At 39.9% G+C, this 26985-nt stretch overlaps 1 protein-coding gene across 1 annotated transcript; it reads left to right on the top strand.

The window, feature by feature from the left end:
* Positions 1–220: 220 nt before the first annotated feature.
* tmtopsb (teleost multiple tissue opsin b) lies at positions 221–25593 on the top strand. Its single transcript, XM_078280575.1, has 4 exons — positions 221–602; positions 8888–9216; positions 18882–19115; positions 25321–25593. Exons 1-4 carry the CDS (start codon positions 221–223, stop codon positions 25591–25593), a joined length of 1218 nt encoding a protein of 405 aa, XP_078136701.1.
* The last annotated feature ends 1392 nt before the right edge of the window (positions 25594–26985 follow it).

The following is a 26985-nucleotide window of genomic DNA, read 5'->3' as shown; positions in this document are numbered from 1 at the left end:
TTATTCGCCAAGTAGCTTTCGTGGACTGGATAGCCCAGCGTTTACAATTTATTTCTTCTTTTATTTAAAGCTGTCATGTGAGCGCACGGCGCAACTGGACTCCCCCGTGCGCCTTCGCTTCTCCAGATGGGTTGACAGAGTCAACAGCACCCAGAGACCAGATGGTGCCGTCCCGCGGTGCAAACTTCGGGCAGGTGCAAACTTGGCGGTTTTGCCCGGTATGATCGTTTGCAACGTGAGCCTGAGTTGTGCGCACTGTCCCGGTGGAGTTGCCGGTGGCACGGCGGCGACGGACGCATACGAAGAGGTGTCCGATTCTCTCCCTCCTCCGTCCCTGACCCCGAAGGGGCACCTGGTGGTGGCGGTGTGCCTCGGCTTCATCGGCACCTTCGGGTTCCTTAATAACCTCCTGGTGCTCGGGCTGTTTTGCCGGTACCGTGCTCTGCGAACGCCCATAAACCTCCTGCTGGTGAGCATCTCTGCAAGCGACCTGCTGGTCTGCGTGCTGGGCACCCCGTTCAGCTTCGCGGCCAGCACCCAGGGACGCTGGCTGATCGGACGCGAAGGCTGCATTTGGTATGGGTTCGTTAACTCATGTTTAGGTAAGCAGCTTGTTTTATTTCCTTGGGCATGTAAAAGCCCTTTCAGGTTATATAATGAATAATTCAATCTTATCTTATTTTTTTCCAACGGTTGAAAAAAAAAAGATGGAATGTTGTTACTTCTACTGCCAGGCAGACGGTGTGTGTGTGTAATTTCAGACATCGCCTTCTTTTCTCAACATATTCACTTTTAAAAAAATCAAATAGAGGTGTGAAAATCTGGCCTCCAAAATGCCTTTTTCAATTTGACCACTGACAGCACTTCTATCCAAAACGATCTAAAACGATTTCACAAGCACCAAGTCAAAATATTGTATCACGTCTTCATCTTTAAACGGGACTGTGGCAGCAGTGCGCTCCCACAGTAAGTATAACATCCTATACCGTATGTTAGATTTGCTCTGCAGGATTTGCTCTCTTGCAGCTTGCAGGAGCCTGAAGTAAAATAGCCTTCCATCACCTGCAGCAACGGGCATCATAGAACTCACTCAAAACATTAACATCCTGGAAACCAAGTTCATTGTGCAGTTCATTTTGGTCACTATCCTATTCACTTATGAAGGTATTGTGCTGTGTACTGCTGATTATGTAATTATACAGTATTTCCTAAATAAAATAAATGAACATAAATAAATGATAACGTAATATGACATTATTCATATTTAGTCGCAGGGGTAACTTGGAAGATGATAGATGCAGAAGAGATGACCACTAAAAAAACATTAAAACATGGAAAAAGCATTTCTGATCGTATTACATAATAAATCTGCACTTGTTCGGCTCTTATCTTGATCCTTAGAGGTTGTGTCTGGTGTTTAAATATGTGCACACAGGACTGTTGCCAGAGTTCTTCAGTGCTCGCATCAAACCTGCAAGCCCTCTGTTTCAGGACAAAAACTCTAATTACCCCTCTGCTCAGAAACTAGGATCCTAATTTTGTAGTCGTTGGCGTGAAGATAACCAAAGCAGAGCGAAAGGATTCCGGGGTGATCCTGCTGTGCCTGTCAAGCTCTCACTGAATTTAGACGTTTTTCTCTTTGGCCTACTTAAGGTACTTGAGTGCATAAGTGAATAATATTTTTTTAATTAGGCTTAAAGTACAGTCACACAGTCTCTTCTCTTTTACTCACGTCCTCATCATCTATCTCTGTAAACTTTACTGCTCTCTGAAGTGGTGTTGCTGCTCTTAAATCTTTTGTATTCTCTGGGTTACTAACACATTGTATTGTTGCTCTTAAATTAGTTTTTATCTCTCTGGAGTCTGGACGTGCAATAAGGTGTTGTTGCTCCTAAAATCTGTTGTTTTCTCTTGGTAGTCTGGATTTCCAAAAAGGTGTTGTAGACTTCTATAAGTTCTTGCTATGGAGTCTGGACTTGCAGTAAGGTGCAGTAGGTGTTGTTGCTCTTAAATCAGTTGTTCTGGACTTGACTTAAGGTGTAAAAGGAAATAAAACTGCCTTGCCTTCTATCTTTTTTTCCCAATATATTGAACATTTCTGACTCAATTCCTCAATAACTCTATTATACAGCGACTGACGGGGTCAACAGCTTTCCAATACAATCCTAGATGCTACAAGCACATCTTTCAACAAACTGACATTTACTCTGTTATGAGACATGCACAATTTAAATCTTATTTGCAGTTTATCTACGACCTGATTTTATTCTGCTCTCTAAAGTGACTTTGAGTAACAAGAAAAGTGCTATATAAATTTGATGTACAAACCCCAATTCCAATGAAGTGGGGACGTTGTGTAAAATATAAATAAAATCAGAATACAATGATTTGCAAATAGTTTCAACCTATATTCAATTGAATACACTACAAAGACAAGATATTGAATGTTCAAACTGATCAACTTTGTTGTTTTTTTGCGTTTTGAATTTGATGCCTGCAACACGTTCCTAAAAAAGCTGAGACAGGGGCATGTTTACCACTGTGTTACATCACCTTTCCTTTTAACAACACCCAATAAGCATTTGGGAACTGAGGACACTTATTGTTGAAGCTTTGTAGGTGGAATTCTTTCCCATTCTTGCTTGATGTATGACTTCAGTTGCTCAACATTTCGGGGTCTCCGTTGTCAAATTTTGCACTTCATAATATTTTAAATGGGAGAGAGGTCTGGACTGCAGGCAGGCCAGTCTAGTACCCACACTCCTTTACTACAAAGCCATGCTGTTGTAACATGTGCAGAATGTGGCTTATTATTCTTGCAGAAATAAGCAGGGACGTCCCTGAAAAATACGTTGCTTGGATGGCAGCATATGTTGCTCCAAAACCTGTATGTACCTTTTAGCATTAATGGTGCCTTCACAGATGTGCAAGTTACCCATTTGGGTATTTACCCTTTGTAGTGTATTCAATTGAATATAGGTTGAAAAGGATTTGCAAATCATTGTATTCTGTTTTTTATTTACGTTTCACACAACGTCCCAACTTCATTGAAATTGGGGTTTGTATTATTCTTATTCTTAATCTTATTAAAAACTGGTTTAGAATAACATGTTTCTGACAGGTTTAGAAACATACAGTTGAAAAACACCTTATTGAGATGCTTTATTGATTGAATCCTGGACTGGTCTGCTCATTGGCTCTCTGGAGTGGAGAGATATGTACCTGGGCATCAAAGATTCATGTGAGTAGTTTGGTCAGTATTGACCAGATTGTGGAAAAACAAGACGAAATGCAGCCCAGGTTGAAATTCCTCAGTTAAATTCAAGTTATTTAACATTGTAGGCTACTCTGGCTGATGGAAAGCATGTAAGCAACGGTAACAAGTGTAGTGTACAGGTGTAATTGTTACTCAAGAAGAAGAAATAGTGATTATTACCTGATACGATTAGGCGATTAAGCCACTACAATATAAATGGTTATTGACATTGATTTGATTCTTCTCTGTTTAATGTCTTGTAAACTGAATATCTTTGGGTTTGTCTGTTAAAAGAGAATATAAACAGCAGATGAATCAACAATTAAAATAATTAATTGCAACCCCAGTACTAAACTGCTGGAGTAAATTGGAAATGTACGAGCTTTAGTAGAAGTGAGTTTATTTGATCCTTTCACATTCAGAATAGATTTGAAGAGCGGTGTTTAAGCTAAATTGTGTTTGAACTGGAAGGAAAAAATGGCTGCCTGAGGAGATTTTGCTTGAATTGCATGGTCTCTTTAGAGTTTGTATTCAGCTACAGTATGTTTGTGTTAAGTGCATTATATTTGTGCTATAGCCGATCAAATGTGTCACATGCAAGTGGCTTCCCAGTGTTCCTTTGTTGATGTATTTGTTGATAAGTTGTCAGGGTTTTGGTATTTTGTTCCGTCTCATTGTGGTAGTCTTGTTTTTCTGTTATGTTCTGTTTCCTGTTTTATTTTGTAGTCTGTCTTGTCTCCCTTGTCTTGTCTAGCTTACTTCCTGTCTTTGTTTGTTTCCCGCCTTTTTGATTGTTCTGCCCCACCCTGATTTGTTCCACCTGTTGTATCACCTGTCCCTTGTTAGTGTTCATTACCTGGTGTATTTAGTTCCTGTTCTGTCTTTGTCTCTTGTTGGATCATTGTAGTTTGTTGCGTGCTGTTTCTGTATGTCGGGTTCTGTCGTGGTGTGCTTCTTTTGTCTTGTAAGGTATGTTGCCAGTGTTCTAGTCAGTTTCCATGTTCCTGGTCTTGTTGTACCCCTCTGTATTTTTTGGAAGCATATTTTTGCCTGTGATTTCAGGACACTTTTTGTTATACCTTTTTGCTTATTAAATCTTTGAACTCTGCTCTCATCTCCACTGCATCTGGGTCCAAGCCTCGCTTTCCCGACATGAACCGTGACATAAGTGAAAAAATGAGAAGTACATATCTCTTGTTTAGTGGCTGGCCATTTTGGTTATGACTGTCACATCAGTCAAGACCTTTGTGACAACTGAAATTATCTTTTTGGGGTTTCTGCAGGGTTCACAAAGTTAAATTTAAGACTTTTAAATACCTTTTCAATACCACAAAGAATCCAATTGAATGTGTTTCACAAAACAAAAGTTTGACTTGACTTGTCATGCACGTGTAAAAAGTCAATCAGAACCTGAAAGCTCATCTCTCTCCAGGACAGCTGGGGAAATCGGGTTTCACTAATTGCCTACCTCCAATTATATGCATGACGGTTAAGATATCAGATTACTGCAAAAAGACTCTATTCCTGCAGTTTCTTGCAGTCAGTGCATGTTAAACACACTCCTCGTGTGCTGGAAGTTATGCTGAGTGTGCTGCATATTGGTGATACTTGGAGAAATGGTCCGATTTGGCACACGCGTTTCCGCTTTACCGTCGGTTGGATCTGAAACCAGAAAGTATAACTGAGGGAAGCAAAGAGGGAGGCAGATGTAAGGAAAAAAGTAACAGAGGGAGGGAGAGGAAGAATACAGAGAGCGAGAGAAAGAGGGAGACAATGAAAGATGATTAGCTCCTGTGCTGACTCAGGCGTACGACAATGGGTCATTCACTTTACCATAAATCTATTCTGCACCACTTCGGAGCAGGGTGAAGAAGAATCTGGCCTCAGGTAAAAAAAAAGTTAAATGCATGATGGAGAATCAAAGTGGGCTTTGTTTACAGGAAACTAATGGAAAAGTGGTCACTGTTAGGAGAAATGTCCCTGTTGCTGAGGTGGCAGGCCGATTAAAATAATCCATTAAACTAGGCAGGAGAGACTGGTGACGAAATTACTTATCTATGATTATATAACTTTGTAATACTGACACAGATTTAGTGTTAGTCCTTGTAAGAACTGAACTGATTCCATAACATGCACTTACACAATAATGCAAAAACAATGATTGTTATGTTGAGACCGTTTTGGCATTGAGGCCGCACCAGCACCTCCCTGACCACAGCAGAGAGAAGAGTCTATAGGTGGGGTTATGGAGGTTTTTTTTATGATCCTATCAGACCATCCCATGCCCCTTCTGCTGTAAATGTCTTGTAGAGCTGGTTAGAGTTCACATATGATGGTGCGTTCTGCTTCTGTAGCCATGTGTGCACATATCCAAAAACCTGTTGATATCCAAGTCTTTGATAATGTTTAAAAGTAGCTGTGTTTCTCCTTTTTATCGGGTCTGCAGCTCTGCAAACTGTTGGGTGGTTGGTTTGTGTACAGCAACCATAGCAACGCACAGAGCTGACTGTAAGCCGTAAACAGGCAAGAGGCCGTAAACTGCAGTAAAACCCCGATTGAGACACATATTCCGAATGCGCTGTATACACGTTCAAAGAAAGCCTCTAAAACCAAAATAATACCGGAATACCCTACGTCTTAATCGGAAGATGCTATATTCAGAAAAAGGCCTTATTTGGAATAGCCAACCCGAATATGCTGTTTACATGACCTGTATCAAATTCGGAATGTTGTCATATTTGGAATAATAGTGGAATATTGGTGTGCATGTAAACATACTCATTGATGGGCTTGTGTGTCTTATTATTCCTCCATTTTTTTTTTTGTTTAATATTTCAATAAAAAAATCCCATGTGATTTAATTTTGTATTATTTCAACTCAGTGTGAAGTATCTGTTTGACCCATAAGGGGAGACTTGTGGAGCCCATGTGCTTTATTTAACCAGAGAGCATCAGTTGGAGTTACTCCCTCTTCATTCATCTGCAAGCACAGACAATCATTCCCATTATTTTCAAGACTCTTAATCTTTTTTTGTTTATGTCAACACATCGTGTGCCCACGACCCTGGTCTCAAATGCGCACCAAACACGCCACGGTGTCAGCCAATCACAATCCCTCACTGTGCACAGAGGCGCTGTAATTGTCTGTAATCAAACTCAGTGTAATGGAGGTAAAGTGCCCCTGGAACCAGCACTTTTACCCGTATGTGCTGATTAGCTCTGATTTAAGACTTGGTCACTTTAGCAACAACCCACTCCAATAGATGTCTGCCTCCGCTCTTATGCAAATCATTGTTTCTGTGCATGTTTGTTGTGAATGGATTAGAGCCACTTTTATTTTATATAAAATGTGCCCTTTTTAGTTTCACATTTCATTAGAGCTACAACAACCATAGTAATCATTGATAAATTACTAAGTATTTTTTCCAAATGTGAGTATGACTTACAGTAAATTGATTTTGGACTGTTAAACAGAGGATATGTTTTATGACCTTAAGCTCTAGGATATATATATATTTTTTTTATAGTTTTCTGGTGACTACAGACCAAATGATTCATTGACTAATCAAGAAAATAATCTGCAGTTTGATTATTTTCATCATTCATTTATTATAGTTGCAGCCTGTTTTGGCTTTTTTCCCTTCTAAATGCAAGTGCAAAATGCAAATAACACAATGAATTAATGAAATCATAAAACTAAACTGTGAAAAGAAAAAAAAATCTGGCTAGGATGTTTTCAAAAAGACAAAGAAATATTAAACTTCTCCAAACACAGTTGACCACAAAGACCAGTTTTTAAAGCAAATTTGGGGACTACTGCTATTTAGTTTGCATGCTTTTAAACCAAAGGGATATTTGAGGGCACTTTCTATGCAATCAAACACATAAAAAGAAGCAAACTCAAAGACCTCATATTATGCTCATTTTCAGGTTCATCATTGTATTTAGAGGTTGTACCAGAATAGGTTTACATGGTTTAATTTTCAAAAAACACCATATTTTTGTCATACTGCACATTGCTGTAGCTCCTCTTTTCACCCTGTGTGTTTAAGCTACAGAGTGAGCCATCTCACTTCTGTTCAATCTTTGTTGGGAGTCGCACATGCGCAGTACCTAGGTAAGGACTACTAGCCAGTCAGAAGCAGAGTAGGGCGGGCCCTGACAAGCATGCTAGTGTGATCCAAAACAAATCCACGAGTCTGATCCCGCAACATAGGCAGAACAACCCGAACCAGCTTTGCTGGAGCAAGACGTATCAGAGTGGTAAGTTATTTAAATGTTAACAAATTAGTCATTCATAACATTCGTTTTAATTCTAAACTGTCTCCTAGACATGGCGATAGAGGGTTTTCACCAACGTCACGTTCTGGGCTGTAACCTGGATGCGCGGCCATATTGGAGGCACTCTGTGTAAACAACTGAATGGAATAATGGAGTATTGTGCACTTTGGATACTTTAATACTTTATGTCTAAACAACAGAAAACCTCATCAAAACGTCCAAGATGCAAAAGGCATGGAAGGACTTGGACCACGAAAAAAGGCGCGATATTTTGAGAAATTACAGTTTACTGGCGGTGCAGATCCCGATATAGTCAACTACCTGGTTTTCTCACCGAGCCCATACACAGCGGAAGACCTTAAATCCTACAAAGGTTTGGAGGCTTATAACCAGTTGGTGTGTGGATGGGTGAGAGAGACGCAGTACCAAGTCATCAACGACCAATGTGTTGTGAAGGCCAAAGTAAGTAATGCAATAACGTCTTTAATCAACCTAACCTTAACTGTATGATATCATTGCGATACTCAAGGTGTAGCCAAGTAACTCTCAATAGTTGTTTTTTTTTCATTTCAAAGACCGAACAAGACAGAGTATTCCCTCGTAGATCCTGGTTGAGCTTTGCCAACCACAAGCGCCTCCTTTCCTCTAATACCTTCTGGCATTCTCTCCCTGGTTTTTAATAACTTTTGGAAGTCGATAATATTCCAAATGTTTTTCTCGGTCTGACCTATTGGTACAACCTAAAACACGGCAATAATTAACCATTTTCCTTGACGCCATTCGGGATCTACTTCAGTGCCTGTGCTTTGTTGTGATGCAGAGTACCTCCAACATGGCGACTTCTGGTCTGATGATCGTGAAAACCCTCTATACAACTATCTGAACTCTTTAGGGCTCCGCTCTAACTAGTTTGGTTTGAGGGCGTGCCACATAACGTGTGTTACAAAATGACGCAAGTTTGTCATGGAAGTAAAGGCTGGACTACAATAGAGCTGTTTGGAGCAGTTTGTGAACAGTGTTTTCTATTGGAGATGGTAAGTCCCTTTGGAGTGGACTTTGGGCTTTTTCACTTTGTAAACATATAACATGCACAAAAAAATATTTATATAACACAATAAAGGAAAGGGGAAAAGCCAAAAAGCATAATATGAGCACTTTAAAGATTTTTTGACTTGCTACAAATTAAGGTAAACGCACATCTGCATGAGTTATATAGATAAACTCATAAATGTACAGAGACAAGAGCTGATACTGAAAACACAGCTTAACTTAGCTCCTCCATGTGTCTTACCACATTTATGCCACAGTATTTTGTTACTGACCACTTTGTCTATACTTCCCCTTGCTCAGGCATCGTCTCCCTGATCTCCCTGGCCGTCCTGTCCTACGAGCGTTACTTCACCATGATGAAGCCCACTATAGCCGACAACAGAGACTTCGGCCCAGCGCTGGGAGGGATCTGCTTCTCCTGGCTCTACTCTGTGGTCTGGACTGTACCACCGCTACTGGGCTGGAGCAGATACGGGCCCGAGGGTCCAGGCACCACCTGCTCAGTGGACTGGAAGACCCAGACGGCAAACAATATCTCCTACATCGTCTGCCTGTTCATCTTCTGCCTGGTCCTGCCGTTCGGCGTCATCCTCTACTCCTATGGAATGCTGCTGCATGCCATCAGACAGGTGCGATATACTGCAAATGTCAATTAGAGCGTTTGTTCCAAAGAATGATAACATTCCTTTGTTAAAAACACAACATAACTTTAGCTTAGTTTTAAGGCTCCCTAAAAATACATTAGAGCAAAAAACAGGTCATGCAGTTTAAAGATTGGAAAAGTTAAAAGATCAGACTGACTGGCTAAAATCTCCTCAAAGAATTAAACATGTAAGTCAGTTGCTTTCAGGCTTTGACTTTTAATAGAATGCGAACACATAATCATCCTCACAGCTTGACGACTCGGCGCTTGTATTAGGAATTTTCGCAAGGTTTCGAAAGGTTTCTGTGCATAACAATATTTACATTTTTACGGACTTGGTGTGCAAAGCCCTTAATTCAGATGAGTGAAAATCATGGAATGTAGAAACATATTTGCGGCCTCTGTACAAATGTCATTTCTAATGAATCAGGAATTTGCAAGATTGAACTGGACTCAAAGCAGAGGTAAGAGCCAATTCAAGATATTTCAATTCACTCACAATCTGTAATTGATCACCTGCTACAAGTACGTGAGGTTCACTAGTAGGTTTTGCAGAAGAACATGCTGACTGTTTTAGACACATTTAGTTGGAGGCAGCACTTTTTCAGCCATGCTGTGAGCTGAGCCATTGAACTAACTAAATCTAAATCTCAGCGAACGGGTCTGGGAGCCAGTAAAAGCACTTCAAGGTAGATTTGAGGAAATAAAAGTGTATTTATAATAGCTTCAAAAGCCTCAAGCATGTCTGAATATTCAATCAAGGGCTGCAAAGTGAAGCCACGCAACAGCTGATCTTAACAATCTCCAATCATGTTTGACATCTCAACAAAGTTGTCTATTATTAAAGCTGCCAACCCCAATTTATTCTTTATATGCATTATGCAAACACCAGGGATGAAGGGTCAAAGTTAAGGAGATTACCATAATATGTTTCAAGATACAGCTTGTGTGTGAGCACACATGCTTGCTTAGCATAAATGTAAGTCAAATTTAGTAAACAGTGTGGAAAATGTGATGGATAGATGTCATTTATGTTTGTTTCATGTATTAATTTGAGGTAGGTTACAGTCTCCGCATCGCTCCACACAGATTTGATGTTTTCGTTGAACCTTTCTGAAGGTTTTTTTTTTACACGGAAATGCACATATTTCATTTGCATAACAGTTGGAAGGATGGAAACACACTGATAGAAACTGATAAATTATAAGAGCATCCTCTGATAGAGTTGGATACATCAACTCTCTCTCTTTTAAGGACTTTGACTTCAAGCCTATTTTGAAATGGAACATTGGCTTATCATTTCTTTCTACTACCGTTTACAGAGAGCTAACTAGACCAATGTCATGGAGCATAGTGTTAGTCCAGGCAGAGCACTTGCATTAGCTAATTGGCATCAGCTGCTTCACCCTCAGTACCTCGTTCATTAGCTGCTTGGCAACCAGATGACGAGCACACCCAGTCACATTCATACAGGTGTACAGCTCGGCCAATATAACCTGACACTTCTCACCATTTACAGTTGTGTTCAAAATAATAGCAGTCCAACATCACTAACCTCATAAATCAACTCTTTTGGTAGAAGTGATATTTCCACATGGAAAATAATTTACTAGTAAGTGTTGTAGAGTCATAGAAAACCAACAGACCCAACAGTCATGACATGCATGCTGCTCATTCTGTGTAATTGAATCTGTAATTGAAAGGGGCATGTTCAAAATAATAGCAGTGTTGTGTTCCATTAGTGAGGTGACTGATTCTGTGAAGAAACAGGTGTCAATTATGGCCCATATTGAAGGAAGGAAGCAAATGTTGTGCATGCTGGTTATAGTGCATTTCACACTGAAATACTCAGTAAAATGGGTCGTTCCAGACATTGCTCTGAGGAACAGCGGACTCTGATTAAAAAGTTGATTGGAGAGGGGAAAACATATAAAGAAGTGCAGAAAAGTATAGGCTGCTCAGCCAAAATGATTTCAAATGCCTTGAAATGGCATCCAAAGCCTGAACGACGTGGGAAAAAACGGTCAACTACCATTCGAATGGATCGAAGAATAGCCAAAATGGCAAAGGCTCAACCAATGATCAGCTCCAGGAAAATCAAAGAAGACTTAAAGTTACCTGTGAGTACTGTTACAATCAGAAGAAGGCTATGTGAAGCAAAGCTATCAGCTAGAAGCCCCCGCAAAGAAGACATGTACTGAATAGGTTGACATTTTCCAAAGGACACATTGACTGCCCAAAGGAGAAATGGTGCAACATTCTGTGGACTGATGAGAGCAAAATTTTTTTCTTTTCTTTTCCCCCATGCACTGAATTCAAGCCACAGTACACTGTGAAGACAGTAAAGCATGGTGGTGCAAAAATCATGTTATGGGGATGTTTCTCATACTGTGGTGTTGGGCCTATTTATCGCATACCAGGGATCATGGATCAGTTTCAATACATCAAAATACTTGAAGAGGTCATGTTGCCTTATGCTGAAGAGGAAATGCCTTTGAAATGGGTCTTTCAACAAGACAATGACCCAAAACACACCAGTAAGCGAGCAAAGTATTGGTTCCAGATGAACAAGATTGATGTTATGGAGTGGCCAGCCCAATCCCCAGACCTCAATCCCATAGAAAACTTGTGGGGTGACATCAAAAATGCTGTTTCTGAGGCAAAACCCAGTAATGCAGAGGAATTGTGGAATGTAGTTCAATGATCCTGTGCTGGAATACCTGTTCACATGTGACAGAAGTTGGTCGACTCTATGCAACACAGATGTGAAGCAGTTCTCAGAAATAATGGTTATGCAACTAAATATTAGTACAGTAATTCAAAGTAAAGCAAACCCTTGAGACATTTTTCAGTGTATACAGTAAATGTTTGAGTTTGTAAAGAAAAATGCAAATACAGCCTAATATTCATTTTTCTTCACTTTCTGTAAAGGTATAACACAAACTTGATCAATTTTGGTCATGTTTTGATTTGGAATTGAATGTGCAGTGTTCCCAATGCATTGATATTATGGAATTAAAAGCTATTCCAAGGATTTTGAGCATTATTCACTTTTTTTTTTAAACACACTGCTATTATTCTGAACACAACTGTAGGTATGGTCATACTTCAGTCAACTTTTGACCTATGTATCAGAGCAATGCTACATGTTCAAGTCTACTAATGTGATAATGTAGTAAATATAGTGATGATACACATAAGAACCTTTTTTTTTAGGGGTACCAAGACTGCAGTGACCCCAGATGCCAGATGACACCAGGAGCATTCCTGCTATTGTTTCTTGTAAGAATATATTCTACAGTTACAGACAAACTATACTTAGTGGGCTTTGGAAGTTGATTATGATATTTTTTAAACTCCATTTGGCCCTCATTTATCAAAATCATCTTACGACAGGCTTCACGTGTGATTCATGAAACGTTCGCATCACACCAATCGGAGCGTAAGAATGCTCGCACATTGATAAATGCAGCGGCTGGAAACAATCGTAATTTAATTATCACGCCCCAATATATTCTCGGTTTTGAGGCCTCGCCCCTACAATTTACGACATGGCCAGACGTAATCCGGAGAAGCGGCACTTTTCAGAGGTGGAGATTGAAACCCTGATATCCCAGGTACATTTGCACTAACGTGTGTACTATTTGGCAGCCTGAAAACTGTTATTAAAGGCTGTAGAAAGAATGCGGAATGGAAAGAGATCAGTGATGCAGTGAACAGTGTTGTCATGGTAAATCAGACTCCAGCTGAAGTTTATTTGCTTTATACATCCTTGACCAATTTCCACCAGACTTGATGCGACCGCCAATTTGGGTGAGTTTTTGATTTATGGCACCCTGTTTTCCTGCGTGATGTGCAGAACCCCACAGGCTGAAACAATGTTGCAGACTTTTTCTGCCGTGTATGGGTCCCCCCTGCTGATGTAAGACAGAGCCATTTGCCCTTAATCAGATAAAGCACTCCACCTTGGCCCTTGTGCGTACGTGTGCACTGTTGTACTGGCGCATAGAGGTATTCTAAAAGAAGATCTGCCATTGCTGATAAGTGATCAACTGATGACTTCTTCTTCTCCTGTTATACTGATTATATGCTGCACCGCAAGTCCACACTGACTCAAAAACTTGCGTACACGAGTTCAGACCAGACATGAGATTTTATCGCAGCCTACGCTCACGTTCAAATTGATAAATGCCTTGCTTTGCGTAGGAATCGGCGTACGCCCGTCCTATGCCTGTTTTAGGTCGTACGCACGTTTCATGAATGAGGGCCAGTATCTTTAAGGAGAATACGTCTCAAATCTATTTCATGAGACAGGTGCGTAGGAGAGGGAGTCAAAAGTTCACATCTTATAATAATAATAATAATAATAATGCTGTAACTTTAGATATTTTGGGGGGCAAAAACATAATGAATTAAAGCTGCAAGCAGCGATGGACGGGTCCTCACACCTCTGTGCGCGTCGGGGTTACTAGCGGACGCTTCTCCTTGCGACCGTGCATTTGCGTAGCACTCAGACACTGCAAATTGTTAATCACCAATGAAAAGAGAACTCCCTGCTGAGTTCAATGATACCTCACACAAGACTCTACCTTAAACGGGTCACCAATTATGAAAGGGGGCGTGGCTTAAGCATAGGGAGGCGGGCAAAACCATCACCAATGAATAAGAAGTTTCTGCTGAGTTCAATGGTACCTCACACAAGACTCTACCTGAAACAGGTCACCAATTATGAAATGGGGCGTGGCTTAAGCATAGGGGGCGGGCCAAACCATCACCAACGAATGAGGAACTCTCTGCTGAGTTCAATGATACCTCACACAAGGGTCTACATGAAACGGGTCATAAGTCATAAAAAGGGGGCGTGGCTACAGCATAGGGGGCAGGTCAAACCGTCACCATTAAAAAACTCTCTGCTGAGTTCAATGATACCTCACACAAGACTCTACCTTAAATGGGTCACCAGTTATGAAAGGGGGCGTGGCCTGAGTAAGTGGGCATGGTTAAAGTATAGGGGGCGGCTCAGTATCACATGTAGACCACACATAAGTTTCATGTAAATCGGATGATGTTTGTCATATAAGGCAGATTTCTTGTTGCCAATGGGGGGGGGGCGCTATGACCAAGAGTCAATATTGGCCTGTATATGTCCTCAGGCCTGGACTCTTGTTGATTCTGTGAAATTTCAAGCAGATATGACAATGTATACTGTAGTTACAGCCACTTTCTCATTCATCGCTAAACACTCAAAATGGCCACCATGCCACGCCCACACCGTTTGACGAAAAGTTTTTCTTTTAATAACTTTTCATCTTAAGATGGTACAGACCAAATTTGAAGTTGATCGGATGAAATCTCTAGGAGGAGTTTGTTAAAGTACGACATGTGGAAATGGCCAAAATCGCACTAATTTTGAACTTTGAAATAAAAATGGCGGCCTTCCTGTTGGGTTTAGGGTCTAGCTCCAATGAAGTGTTTTGTACATCTTGACATGTTACATATGTGTACCACGTTTCGTGAGTCTACGTTAAACTCACTGCAGGGGCTCAATTTTTTTTAACTTTGTAGGGGGCGCTAGCGAGCCATTTTTGTGCACCTATTCCCGAAACCCTTAAAATACGTACATTTTCACCAGACTTGATGCAACCGCCAATTTTGGTGAGTTTTTCAATATGTTAAGCCCATCAAAAAGGCGATTCATTTGCAGAAAATAATAATTCCTTCAGTTTCAACAGGGCCTTCGGCGCTGTCGGCGCTCGGGCCCTAATTAACAAGCACTTGACCATCTTCATGGTAGATAAAAGCTGTGAGAAACATAACTGATCTTTTGAATGAATAAATAGATAAATCTGAGTGGGTTGTTTGGGCGATTTATTTTTTTTAGACGCAGTATGTCCACAATCCTGTATATCTTTTGTGTTTGTGTATGTAAAAATGTAGATGGTATGGGTCTTGTTCTTCTGCAAGTGTGGTGCTTGCATTTGCCTTCATCCTGATGATAATGTATTTCTTTCATGTAATGTATTTGGCAGCTATGCATACAGAACTAGGTGTGCCTCTGTGTTTGTGCTTATATAGCTTCTCCTAACTTTGTATGGGATGGTTAAATGTGTTTGTTCGCGTCCATGAACCACTCTGTTCGTCGTGTGATGTGTTGACGCTGTTTGCCCAAGAATTTTGTCACACCGTTTGCTTGTTCATGTGCCATGCCTCTGTGAGCTTTTGCAATGCCTGCATGCACTGCACTTTTATTTATTTGCTTTTTTGGAGCTCGGCCTCGATTTAATTAATGGTATTATGCTGTTTTGTTGCAATATTTTTAAGTTCATTTAAAGGTTTGTGTGACAGTCAGATGGAACAGAGTCCAACATATGAATCATGTTCTAATCCCCTCGCATCTGTTGGGAAAGCAAGCGACAGAGCCACACACAAAATATACCATACACAGCATTAGTCACACATTAACAGCAGTAAAAAACATGAATAGATTGGATTGCAGAGTTGTACTGTTCAGTATGTACTGGAGTTGATTTAGGACTTTGGATGATGTACCATAAACAATGTTGTTGCAGTAGTCAATCTGAATGTGATGAATCTAAGTTTTGGCAGTGGAGAAGGACAGTATATGTAAATAGGAAAATAAGATGCTCTTAATTAACTACCTGTGGTGATATGTGTTTTCATTGCTTCCTGCATTGTAGGAGACGATTTGCTCTCAGGCTAGATGAAATTTCCTGTCGGTGATCATGCCAGACTTCTGACATTAATTTGGTCAATTTCCCCTCACTGTGGATGGGATGTTCTTAATTCCAGCCTGAATTTGACCTTTAGACTGATAAGATTGGTGCATTTCCTCAATTGGTGCAGTTTTCACAGAGATGAGGCAGATGAATTCACATCTGCTGGAAGTTGCCTTTAAGCGCCTTAAGATTGAGGGAGTTAGACACAGAGAGAGAAAGTGGCTCTTCAGACTTCAGCCTGAATGATGCCTTCTGAATTAATTAAACTGGGCCAGATGTAGTGAGAAGCACAGGTAGCAGGTACTGTATGTTGATGGATCCTCGTAGGTGGATTTAACTTTAATACGTTTTGAATCATTTTGAATTGAATAATTTACTGATGATTTATAGATTATAAGTTATTAAGCCATTAATGAAAGAACTTTTGGGTTGGCAGATGTAAAACAATTTCTTTGGCTAATAATTATCTTCCTGACCTGCACACTTCCTTTGTCTTTTTCGCTGCATAGCATCTGGATGACAATCCCCAAAAAAAAACATCTTTCAGTTCATTGTTATGTTTTTTTGCCATCAACTTTACTGTTTTATTTCACTCTCATCGCCTTCATCAGAATTATTTCCAGGCACGGAAGGCAGCTGTTAGAAAAAAAAGCTACCTGCCTTGCCTAAATGTCAGATAAACAAAGTTAGCAACTAGCTGGTGAACACAGTGGAGCATTTAGCTGATAAAAAAGCCAGATATTCCCCTTAGGAAACCAAAACAAAGGTTAAATGATACTGAATATTGGACTTACATTCATCCAGTGGACACACACACAACTCCAATGAATAGAGAAATGTTTGCTAATTTGTTAGCTATATCAACTTTATAAACTGTTGAGCAAAATAAACACATTCATCACAGTCAGTATGCAGTTTCTCACATACTAATTGAGTTGAGAAAGCTGTTTGTGATGTTGTTTGATAAAGCCCAATTTGTACAGAGTTGTCAGCGAGCCTGAAGGCAGACAGATAACTGTCTTTATCTCACATCTTAGTTTTGCCTCATCTTGCTTGGATCTGCATGTAGCACAGTCCACAACACACACAGCTGATTTAAATCATTAAATCCCTCACAGGTTATTAATCTATCAGCCAAATTACCAAACCGATAAATGATTCAACTCGTTAAAAAAAACATGTTGCCATAATTTGAAGACAAGAATCACACAGAATGAACTAAAAACAATCATTTTCACAGCTTTGTTATGCTGTGATGCTTTTATAATCTAATGCTGTATGAAGATCTTCAGCAGAATTGTTAATTTACCACAATAAAATACAGCTTTATGGGGAGACGGATACAATTCTCAAGGTGATCAAGATTGGCATCAGGTGGGGAGTGTGTTCAATTTGTGCTGTCTGCATATTGTATATATGCATTATGGGTGTCAAACTCAACTTCCCTAAGGACCACACTAGAAAATGAGAATCCCATCAAGGGCCAGACATAGAGTTTATGGCTTTTATGTCATGGGAAATGAATTATTGCATGTTTCATATAGTCTTCTCACTTACAGTTTGGTCGACAAAAATATCGAAGAAAATGCCAATGTTTTTGTATGCAATATTTATGTTGGCAGGAGAGGATGTAAATGTTGTGGGTTTAAATGTCACTTGAGCATTTGCAGCTCCTGGAATTGATTGTGTGTGTCTCTGCTCTCACTCGGATGTTTGATTATGACAAGCATCTGTTTCTAGCAGAAGAAGACATTGGCACCTTATCCCTCTCTGGGTGTCTGTGGCATGTATGTGCAAATAAGTATTTTCAGCAGTGTGAGACCTAATGAGAACTATTGCTTAGACCGTTTCATAATCCTGGCTGGACTAGTTAGAGCAGAGAACACGATAACAAGAGAAAACAGCAGGGGGCAGGTTCATGCTTCAAGGCTCTTTTTGGGAGTGTTAATTTACTGCAGTACTTAAAGCCAGCATGATAAAAGAACCAGGTAGTGGATTCAAGACCCTCTGCACCACGCAGCAGGGAGACTTCTGCCATTGACATTATTGATAAGCCTTCACAGCGATGTTTAAAAGAGTTGTAGTGGCGGCTGTTTGTTGTATATACGACATAGAAGTCGGGAAAATCGCTTTGCACATCCACCCTTCTTTAGATGATACACACACACTCCTTGAATCAGCAGGAGTTACACTTTAAATAGATGGTGGGTGTAAAAGACAGCCCAAAATATGACAAAACTCCCACGTGAATGTGCAGATGAGACTGGGAAGATCATTTACTTTCTTGTAAAAAGTTAGGAGTTTTCTTTTTGGCTCCCTTACAGTGGGAGTATCTGGAGCTGGCTTCTAGTGGATGCTAGAGGAGCTGCACTCTCAAGCAGTTTACTGCAATAAATAGACATTGAAAATGCATTAGCTGATTAGCAGAATAAAGACCTAAAGCCACTGTGGGAAAAAAAATTGAGATTTTGTGAGTAAAGTGACAATGTTGTACATTTCATAATTTCTGGTTTGAGTCCTATGGGAACAAAATGTAACCTCGTTTTATTAGGAAGAGTAATCCAAATTTAAGAATCAAGTCATAAAAAGTTTCGATTTTAAGAACAACCTAATCCTCTAAATGGGTGAGGGCAGTCTGTGAAATTACTGTATGTCAAAATCTCCTTTTTAATTGTACCCCAAGAGTTGCCCTGCATCATATGCAAATGTTCCATGTGCTGTATTTTCTGCTGGCGGGTGTTTTTGGCGAGAACAACAGCTGGGGAAACTGTTTGTTCAGAGTATTGTACTTAAATTGGCTCCAGGTACAGAACACAAGTACAATTGTCTCTGGAATTTTCTGCCTAAATTAATTAGAATACAAGCTGCTGAAACTGAACCAATAAAGTTTTTCTTTTTTCTCTCTCTCTCACAGGTCCGCAGTGGTAGCTCAGTGGTGACCCGCCGCAGAGACCAGCGGGTGCTGGTGATGGTGGTCACCATGGTGGTGTGCTACCTGGTCTGCTGGCTGCCCTACGGAGTAGCAGCTCTGCTCGCAACCTTCGGCCCTCATGGCCTTTTGACCCCGGAGGCGAGCATCACGCCGTCACTGCTGGCCAAGTTCTCCACTGTCATCAACCCTGTTATCTATATATTCATGAACAAACAGGTGAGGTATCGCTCTTCTTCTGGGTTCATTCATCTTTGTGCCGGTAATGTTTCTTTTGCTATGAGGTGGTTCAGATTTATGCATCGCCACTGATCGGCCCAAGTTCGCTTCAGCGTGTGTTGTTTAATGATCAAAATCAATCGCATTCCGATCCACTCAAATGTTTTTGACACATTTTTTTGCAAGTAAAATTGGAACTGTTGACATCACATGCATGTAAGTGGGAGAAATTATTCAAACACTGGCCAAACACGATGACTAAACACAGACTGATCTCATGAAATGGCTATGACACGCCAATTCGTATGCCATTATTGGCGTGTTATCAAGACGCATACTCGCTTTTTAGCGTGTACATCAACGCCATTTGGCCTCCATTGACTTACATTACCTTGCGATTGCGTGTGAATTGACGTGTGATACGTAGTATGAAAGGGCGAATCGCCGTGTAGGGAGGGTGGCCAGGGTGGTGGATGGGTAAAACACAGGACTTTCACCCGGGAGACCGGGGCTCGTGTCCGGCGTGTGGCATTTCCAAAACTCAACCATGGCTTTCTTCTATTTGTAAAGCCAACCCCGTTGTTCTTTTCCTAAAGCCAACCCAAATCTAAGACGATATCTAGTCTCATATCACGATATCGATATAATATCGATATATTGCCCAGCTCTAATCTGCATGTAAACATTCAGACAGAAACACACACACAGACTTCCACATCAACTATAAACACACTGCGCAAAAACATCAAAAGGTAAATACACACACAAACAAAAGAAAACGCACCATTATCATGGTGTCAAAGACACAAACACCCCCCCCACCCCCCACCCCACCCTCCACCGTCTGTGGTCCATGGTAGTGATACACTGACATTCAAGAGGACATAATCTGGTTTATGCCACCAGCCGTCCTAATTGACAGCAGAGCAAACTTCAAGGTGCTTTGTGCAGCCTTTCATCTTCAATAAAATCATTACCACAGTCATTAGTAGATTAGTTTACTGCAAACAAATATGAGCATCACAGAGCGGACAGCTCATGCGTGACTCCACACTGCTTTGGACATTTTGACAAGCTTATCCATATGTAAATAATAATAAACAAAACAGTTAAACATTGCACTCAAAATCATAATTGAATCAGGCAAAGTGTACATTGATGAAAGATGGTGGTTAGGGTAGAGATGAAGGGAAGAAAAAAGAGAAGAAAGTAATGAAAGGAAAATCAAGAATGAAAGTGAAGAGAATGGGGAAGGAGAAAGTGAGGAGCAAAGGAATGAAGAGATTAAAGTAGAAGGAACAAAATGAAAATGTGAGGATAGAAGGATTAAAGAAGACAATGTGCAGTTGGGATGGTGAAGGCAAAAAAGATATATGAAAAGAAAAGTGAAAGTAAGAGGAGGGATGATGGGAAGAAAGATGAAGGAAAAAAAAGGAAGGAAGGAGGAAGAAAACAGATAAAGGAGAGTAAAGAGGAAATAAATAAAAAGAGAGGAAAGAGAAAAAGAAAAAGGAAGAAAAAAGGGGTAGAAAGGAAGAGAGAAATAAAGTAATAAATAAAGTAAGGACGAAGCAGTGGTTAATGTCAAAGACAGTAGCGAGAAACAAAAAAGGAAAAGGGATGGATTATAAGAAGAGGAGGAATAAAGAACAGAAACTAGAATTAATGAAACAAACGGACATGAAGATGATAGACAGAGAAAGGGAAAGGTGACAGACGGGACAGGAATTGGAATAACGTTCTTTTTAATCTCCAAAAGGTAACGCAGCTTTGATTTTGATTAGCATGTGATGTTACTTTGAGGGAGCGGTGACCTTTCCTTCTTCTCACTCTCTTTTATCTGTCTTTCTTTTTTTATCTGCTTCCACCTCGGTCTGTCTCCTGTTGGACTGCCTGTCTCTGTCACTGTAGAGCTTAGGAGACATTTAACTTTCTTTGATGACTTGTCACGACAGTCTGCTGTGTCTTGTTGTGAAGATTTTCATTTGTGTGTGTGTGTGTGTGTGTGTGTGTGTGTGTGTGTGTGTGTGAGTGTGTGTGTGTGTGTGTGTTTTGAGATGATTGAGCAACTAACTGAACTTTCAGGACCACAGAAGAAAAAAAAAACTCACAGGAGGTTGCACTGTGTGGCACTTTCAGTCTTCAGTTCCTCCCAGCCCATAACTATGGCAGCAGTGTGTTGAGGCGAGTTGAAGACTTCAAGCGCTGCGCAGATTCATGCCCCGGACCTGAGCTCTCATCATGGAAATTACACCTTTACAGCCGTTAGCCCTTTCTTTCTCAAGGTGCCGTTGTTGTTGTTGTCTTTCCCTGAATGTATTTTTTATTTGATATTAGTGTTAATGTTCTTTTCTTTCATTTTTTGCAGTGATTGAAAGTAACTAATTACATTTACTCAAGTACTATTTCAATTACTTTATACTTCTTCTCCACTATATTTCAGAGGGAAAATTGTAAATACTTACTCGGCTACATTCAGTAGTCCATTCGTTAATTTTTAACAAGGGTAATCTACGGGTCTTTTGGTTCGGAAAAAGTCACAATTATGAATCTGTCTGCTACTTCAGGACCACGGACAGCGCCGTGGATTTATCAATACACAGTTAGGCTGCTGATATACGTTATGGGAAAACGCATCAAAATAGATTAATAACAAATAAACAAGTTTTCTTACAACACAAGGTTTATTTCAACTGACTGTCATATTGGACTGGTCCAACATGAATAAATAAATAAGGACCATGTCTACAGAACAGGACATGTTTTACTGGTTTTACAGTATAAAATATATAAATAAAGAGAACAGGACATGTTTTACTGGTTGTACAGTATAAAATAAATAAATTAAGAGAACAGGACACAATTTTTCTTTCGCTTCTCTGATTCGCTCCGTTTAGTTGTCTCTATTTCTTCACTTCAACTCTGTTGAAATACGCCCACACGTCACGTGGTACGCTCCATAGGGTTTGTCACGTAGTGGACCCGTGTGCTGACGTGCACTAACATGTGCAAGTGGCACGGTAACTGGCCAATGAAATGATGATCATTATAGCGTTTCAAGCGGGCTCTAAATCAAACACAACTAAGCCACACAGCCAAGGACAGGACGCAGCGCTCCACAAAATAAACAAAATATTGCATACTTATTGCGACACTTTCGATATAATATAGCAAAAGGTGATATTGCGATAACGATATAGTATATATATATATATATATATATATATATATATATATATATATATATAGAGATAGTCGATATATCATGCACCCCTAGTTAATGCACCAGTAATAATATTCCAATATCAATGATATATATATATCAAATAAAATTCTCTGAAAGGGACCAATCTGCCCAAGAAGAACTTTTATGGTAATAATTTTATGCTGTTGTACTTCTTTTCTTTTTTTTTTACATAAGTAAACGTTCAGAATTATTCTTCCACCACTGACATAATTACAACAAATCCACAGTCTCCTCACGTCTACTTGTCACCCCTCATCCCTGGTTGCAATTGGTTAAACTATAAGTGATCTTAATTTATTATTTTTAGAGGCTTTACGAGGTAATTTGTCTAGTAATTCACTAGAAAAATAGCAGAAATTAGAGTAAAGTCTAAAACAATAAATACGAGTTTGTATCAGAAACATGTTTATTTTGTGTTTTTTCTCCTTAATTAATTAATGATTTAATGGAGTTTTATTTATTAATGAATTTATCTCTTCATTTTTCTTTGCCTGAAAAAGCTAACATTGCATTGAATCTAAAACACATTGGTTTCAGCATTTGAAAATACAAATATGTACAACTTCATATCATAAAAGCCCTGAATACATCATGGCATTTCATTGCTGCTTTCCACTTTAGACGGCATTTGATTGTTCCGATACATCTTGTGGTGTTTATGCCAGCCACTATTGTGATAGAGAAGGTGTTGACATGCAACAAGAGTGCTTTTTTCTGACTACAAACGGGGAACGTTGTATACACCCTATACCCATACCTCTGCTTCTTTTATTCTTAGTTGTTTAGGATTTCGAAGGCGTGTAACAAGGAGTGACTGCGTGACATGAAAGCTTTTGTCTACAGTAAAAGAAGAAGCAGTAAGTGTATTCAAAGGTGTATTTAAATGTGTTTCCTTTATTACATCCTGTCTTTTCAGATTTGCCAACATTTCTTCAGCCAAACCAAAAGCTTTTTTTTTTTTTTGCGACATTTTCTCTTTTTGAGTGTTTGCTTCCTGCCAGATTAAAACATTTGACAAATGTGACATATATCACCAGGCTGGTTTGTTGGTCTTCGAAGAGAGTTTACTGCAGATACACAAGCACATATTATTGCAAAAACACACACAGATTTGGAGTGGCAGGTGAGGATTTGGTCACTCCTCAGCTTTAAGAACACAATCTGTGCCTGGTTTTACCTGTAATGCCTCATGTCAGCTTGTCATCCTTTTCCTCCATTCTTCTGTTTCTCTTCTTTATTCACCTCAAACATCTCTTTCTCCTTCACACTTCCCGCTCCCTCTTTCTTTATCCTGGGGATTTGATTTTTTTTTCTTCCCCCAAGTACAGCTCTCTAGTAGATTAATACACTGGAATTTGAGACACTAGAAGATCTAAAACGGAGTCCTAATTTTGAAAGCTGCATAATTTCCTCGGGGCAATAAAACTAATTGGCTCATTTATGATGAATTGTCAGCCAACTGCTGAAGTATCTTAAAAGCACCACAAACTGCTCTCAGTCCCTGGGTGGAAACATGCTGGGAGGAAACTACTCATTCAGATGAAGTAATGGGATGTACTGAGGTGTCATGTGTTATGCAGCACGCCCTTTGATCTGCGGCGCCCTGGAGAAATGTAGTAGACTTAAAGTATACGTATAGAACCAGAGAGTATACTAAGTACACTATGTTTATCCAGGGGGGCACGCTGCCTGCTCAACTCCCAACACGGAGCAGAGAAGAAGGATATCAGTTAAACTCTACTCTACGCGAACATGTCATCTACTGATACTGGGTCTACAATTACTTCTACTACAACTACTACTGTGAATCACTACTAACACTAGTTTTTTACTTCTACCATTGTTACTTTCACTGTTCTTCCACTGTTACTAGTTCTACTGCTACCACTATGACCACTACTAATACTTTACTTCAAGTACCTTTACTGTCACTGCTACCACAAAGTCTGTTATAACTTCATCTACTTGTACTAGTTACTAGTTGTAGTGTCTACTCACCTGTGAATTTGTTTTGCCACTAGTACTACAACTGTTACTCTGGCTATCCAACTACTACTTTGTGTACTGCTTCTATATATCTCTGTACTACTACTACATACATTGTTACTAGTATCACACAACTAATACCATTACATGAACTTCTACTGTTACCAATATGTTTTCATTGCAGTTACCTCTACTACTACTACTTTTACAAATACTGTGACTATGACTACAGCTGCTAGGTGTAGGCCTACTACTTTTAAGAGAAGACAGATTGTATTGTCCTCAAGGACATTTGTCTTCGAAACATACACATACAGTATCTGCTGTTTAGTAAACATAACACAACATAGTGCATACATACATACAGTACACAGACACAGAATGTTACCACTCCCCATGGACACACTCATTTTATAGTACATGCACAGACTGGCACCAGCCAACAAAGTGGCACACTGCCCGTTGTACAACACGTCATAATAGTCATCATAACAGTGTACATAATATGTGCAGTAAGGATTAGCAGCCTCATCATCATATCATATCATGCACTGCTATTTGATTAATGTTACTAAAGAAGAGATTAGCACAATTTGAAGCAGTTATTATTGATTCATCTAAAAAAAAAAAATTATTTGAGTGAAATATGTTTAAAGGTTTTTTCATCAACCAATAAACATTTGAGCAGAAGGATATTTAGAGGCCCCATGTTTGACTGCTAATAGAGAGTTCCGATTGGCTGCTATTCATAGGATTTTTAAAAAACTTTAAATTAATTAATTTACAGGTTCAACCAAAGTCTCTTTATTTAAAAAAGCATGTTCAGTAATGATGTCTTTCCTGGTTGACCTACGTTCACAACCATGTGTCCTATCTGTCCCATTATCATTATTATTACTACTGTGTACAACTGCTTTTATTTCTGAACTTTTAATAATGATATCAATCCTAAATGTGTCTGTTTGTGTGTAGTTCTACAGGTGTTTCAGGGCGTTCCTTAACTGCTCCGCCACTGAGCGACCCTCCACCTCAAAGACATTTTCACGGCCGACCAAGATGCTCCGCACCGTCCGCCAGAAGGATGTGTCTGATCCCGCCCCCTTTTCCGCCCAGCCCACGCCCAACTCCAATCAAGAGTCCCTGCAGAGAGCCAGTCAAGTGGCTCTGTCTCCATTGAATCGACACTCTGCTGCTTCACACACCCCCAAACCCAAACTGATTCTGGTGGCTCACTACAGGGAATAAAAACAGAGAAACAACAACAGGAGCTAAAGGTTTACAGAAAAAAAAGTATAAGGGAGCAGGGCGCAGGTCTCCAATTAACAACCAAATCCTCTTAATAGTGAAAAAAGGCGCAGTGGGAGTCTTAAATACAAACTGGGACATTTTTAATCCCAGAATGGATTATTATTGCTCTGTGAAGTCGGCAAACAGGGATACACACAAAATTCCAGTCTCATCCTGTTTACCACAGGCACTGCATACACAGCAGTATTATAGGCTTAAACATAGTGCTTCATGTTAAGATTACACATGAAAAAAGGCCACATAAGTAGGTGAAATTTTTTGCTTGTATTGATGAAGTATCTTTGTTAACTAAATAGTGTTCTTTCTTTTCAGGAACAATTTGAAGAAGCACAGTGTTCTTTGGCGGAGATTTCATCAATTTTGTGGTGTTTTTTTATAAACAGGGCTATGAGATATTTCGTTGGCTCAAGTGTATAGCTAGGGCTGCACGATTATGGCCAAAATGATAATCACGATTATTTTGATCAATATATTGATCACGATTAATTATCACGATTATTTGTTGATTTTAACCAAAACTAATTTTATTGTCACATTGGCTAATTATAACTGCTTTCACATCCATATTGTGCTACATTCCTCCTTTGTTGAAGGATACTATGAAGGAGTATGCCATTTCAGCTGTCCAAACGTTTGCCGTGAAAAGATACAGGCAACGCAATTTTCTATTCACGTTAACGGCGCATGTCCGGTATCGACCGGACGAAATAGCAACGCGGATTACGGTGCCACTTAAATGTCTGCGTTGTGCTCTGATGCTCCAAAACAGACGTTAGAGGCAACAGAAACATCGCTGCATGTCACGCTAGTAAACTAACACTAATAACACAACACACAGCAGCTAACGTTAGCCTACCGTTAACTACAGTAGTAACTGGATTAAACAAAATGCTGACAGCTAAACGGTGTAGTGTATTTCACCGTAGAGGATTCCAACAGCGGGATGTACAACAGTCTGCCGCTAAAGCTATGAGCTAAAAGACTCAAACTAGCACTGGTCACTGCTGTTGTCTGAAAAACAACACAAATGGGACAAAATGTTGAGTTTACTGGTAAACTGGTAACCCTTGTGTCGATTTATAACCGACTGCTACCTGTTGTGGAATTTTCCTCACATTACTCAGTGGTGAAGAGATGGGTCTTGAGGCGAGACTGGAAGATGGTGAGGGACTCAGAGGTGCGAATCTCTTGGGAGAGGGAGTTCCAGAGCCTGGGAATGAAGCATTTTAAATATCGCGCGATCACGTGAATTTGATCGTGGGAAGCCAAAATCGTGATTAAAATTAGATTAATTATGCAGCCCTATGCGTAGCTACCGTTTGCAGGATT

The sequence above is a fragment of the Sander vitreus genome, chromosome 22 (assembly GCF_031162955.1).
Source record: "Sander vitreus isolate 19-12246 chromosome 22, sanVit1, whole genome shotgun sequence".
Classification (NCBI taxonomy): domain Eukaryota; kingdom Metazoa; phylum Chordata; class Actinopteri; order Perciformes; family Percidae; genus Sander; species Sander vitreus.
This window is presented reverse-complemented; position numbering and strand designations above follow the sequence as displayed.

Bases quoted from the DNA above. Each gene is read 5' to 3' on its own strand.
- tmtopsb (XM_078280575.1), top strand. From the start codon at position 221: ATGATCGTTTGCAACGTGAGCCTGAGTTGTGCGCACTGTCCCGGTGGA. The intron at 9,217-18,881 runs GTGCGATATACT...TCTCTCTCACAG, and splicing joins TGCTGCATGCCATCAGACAG to GTCCGCAGTGGTAGCTCAGT. The intron at 19,116-25,320 runs GTGAGGTATCGC...GTTTGTGTGTAG, and splicing joins ATATATTCATGAACAAACAG to TTCTACAGGTGTTTCAGGGC.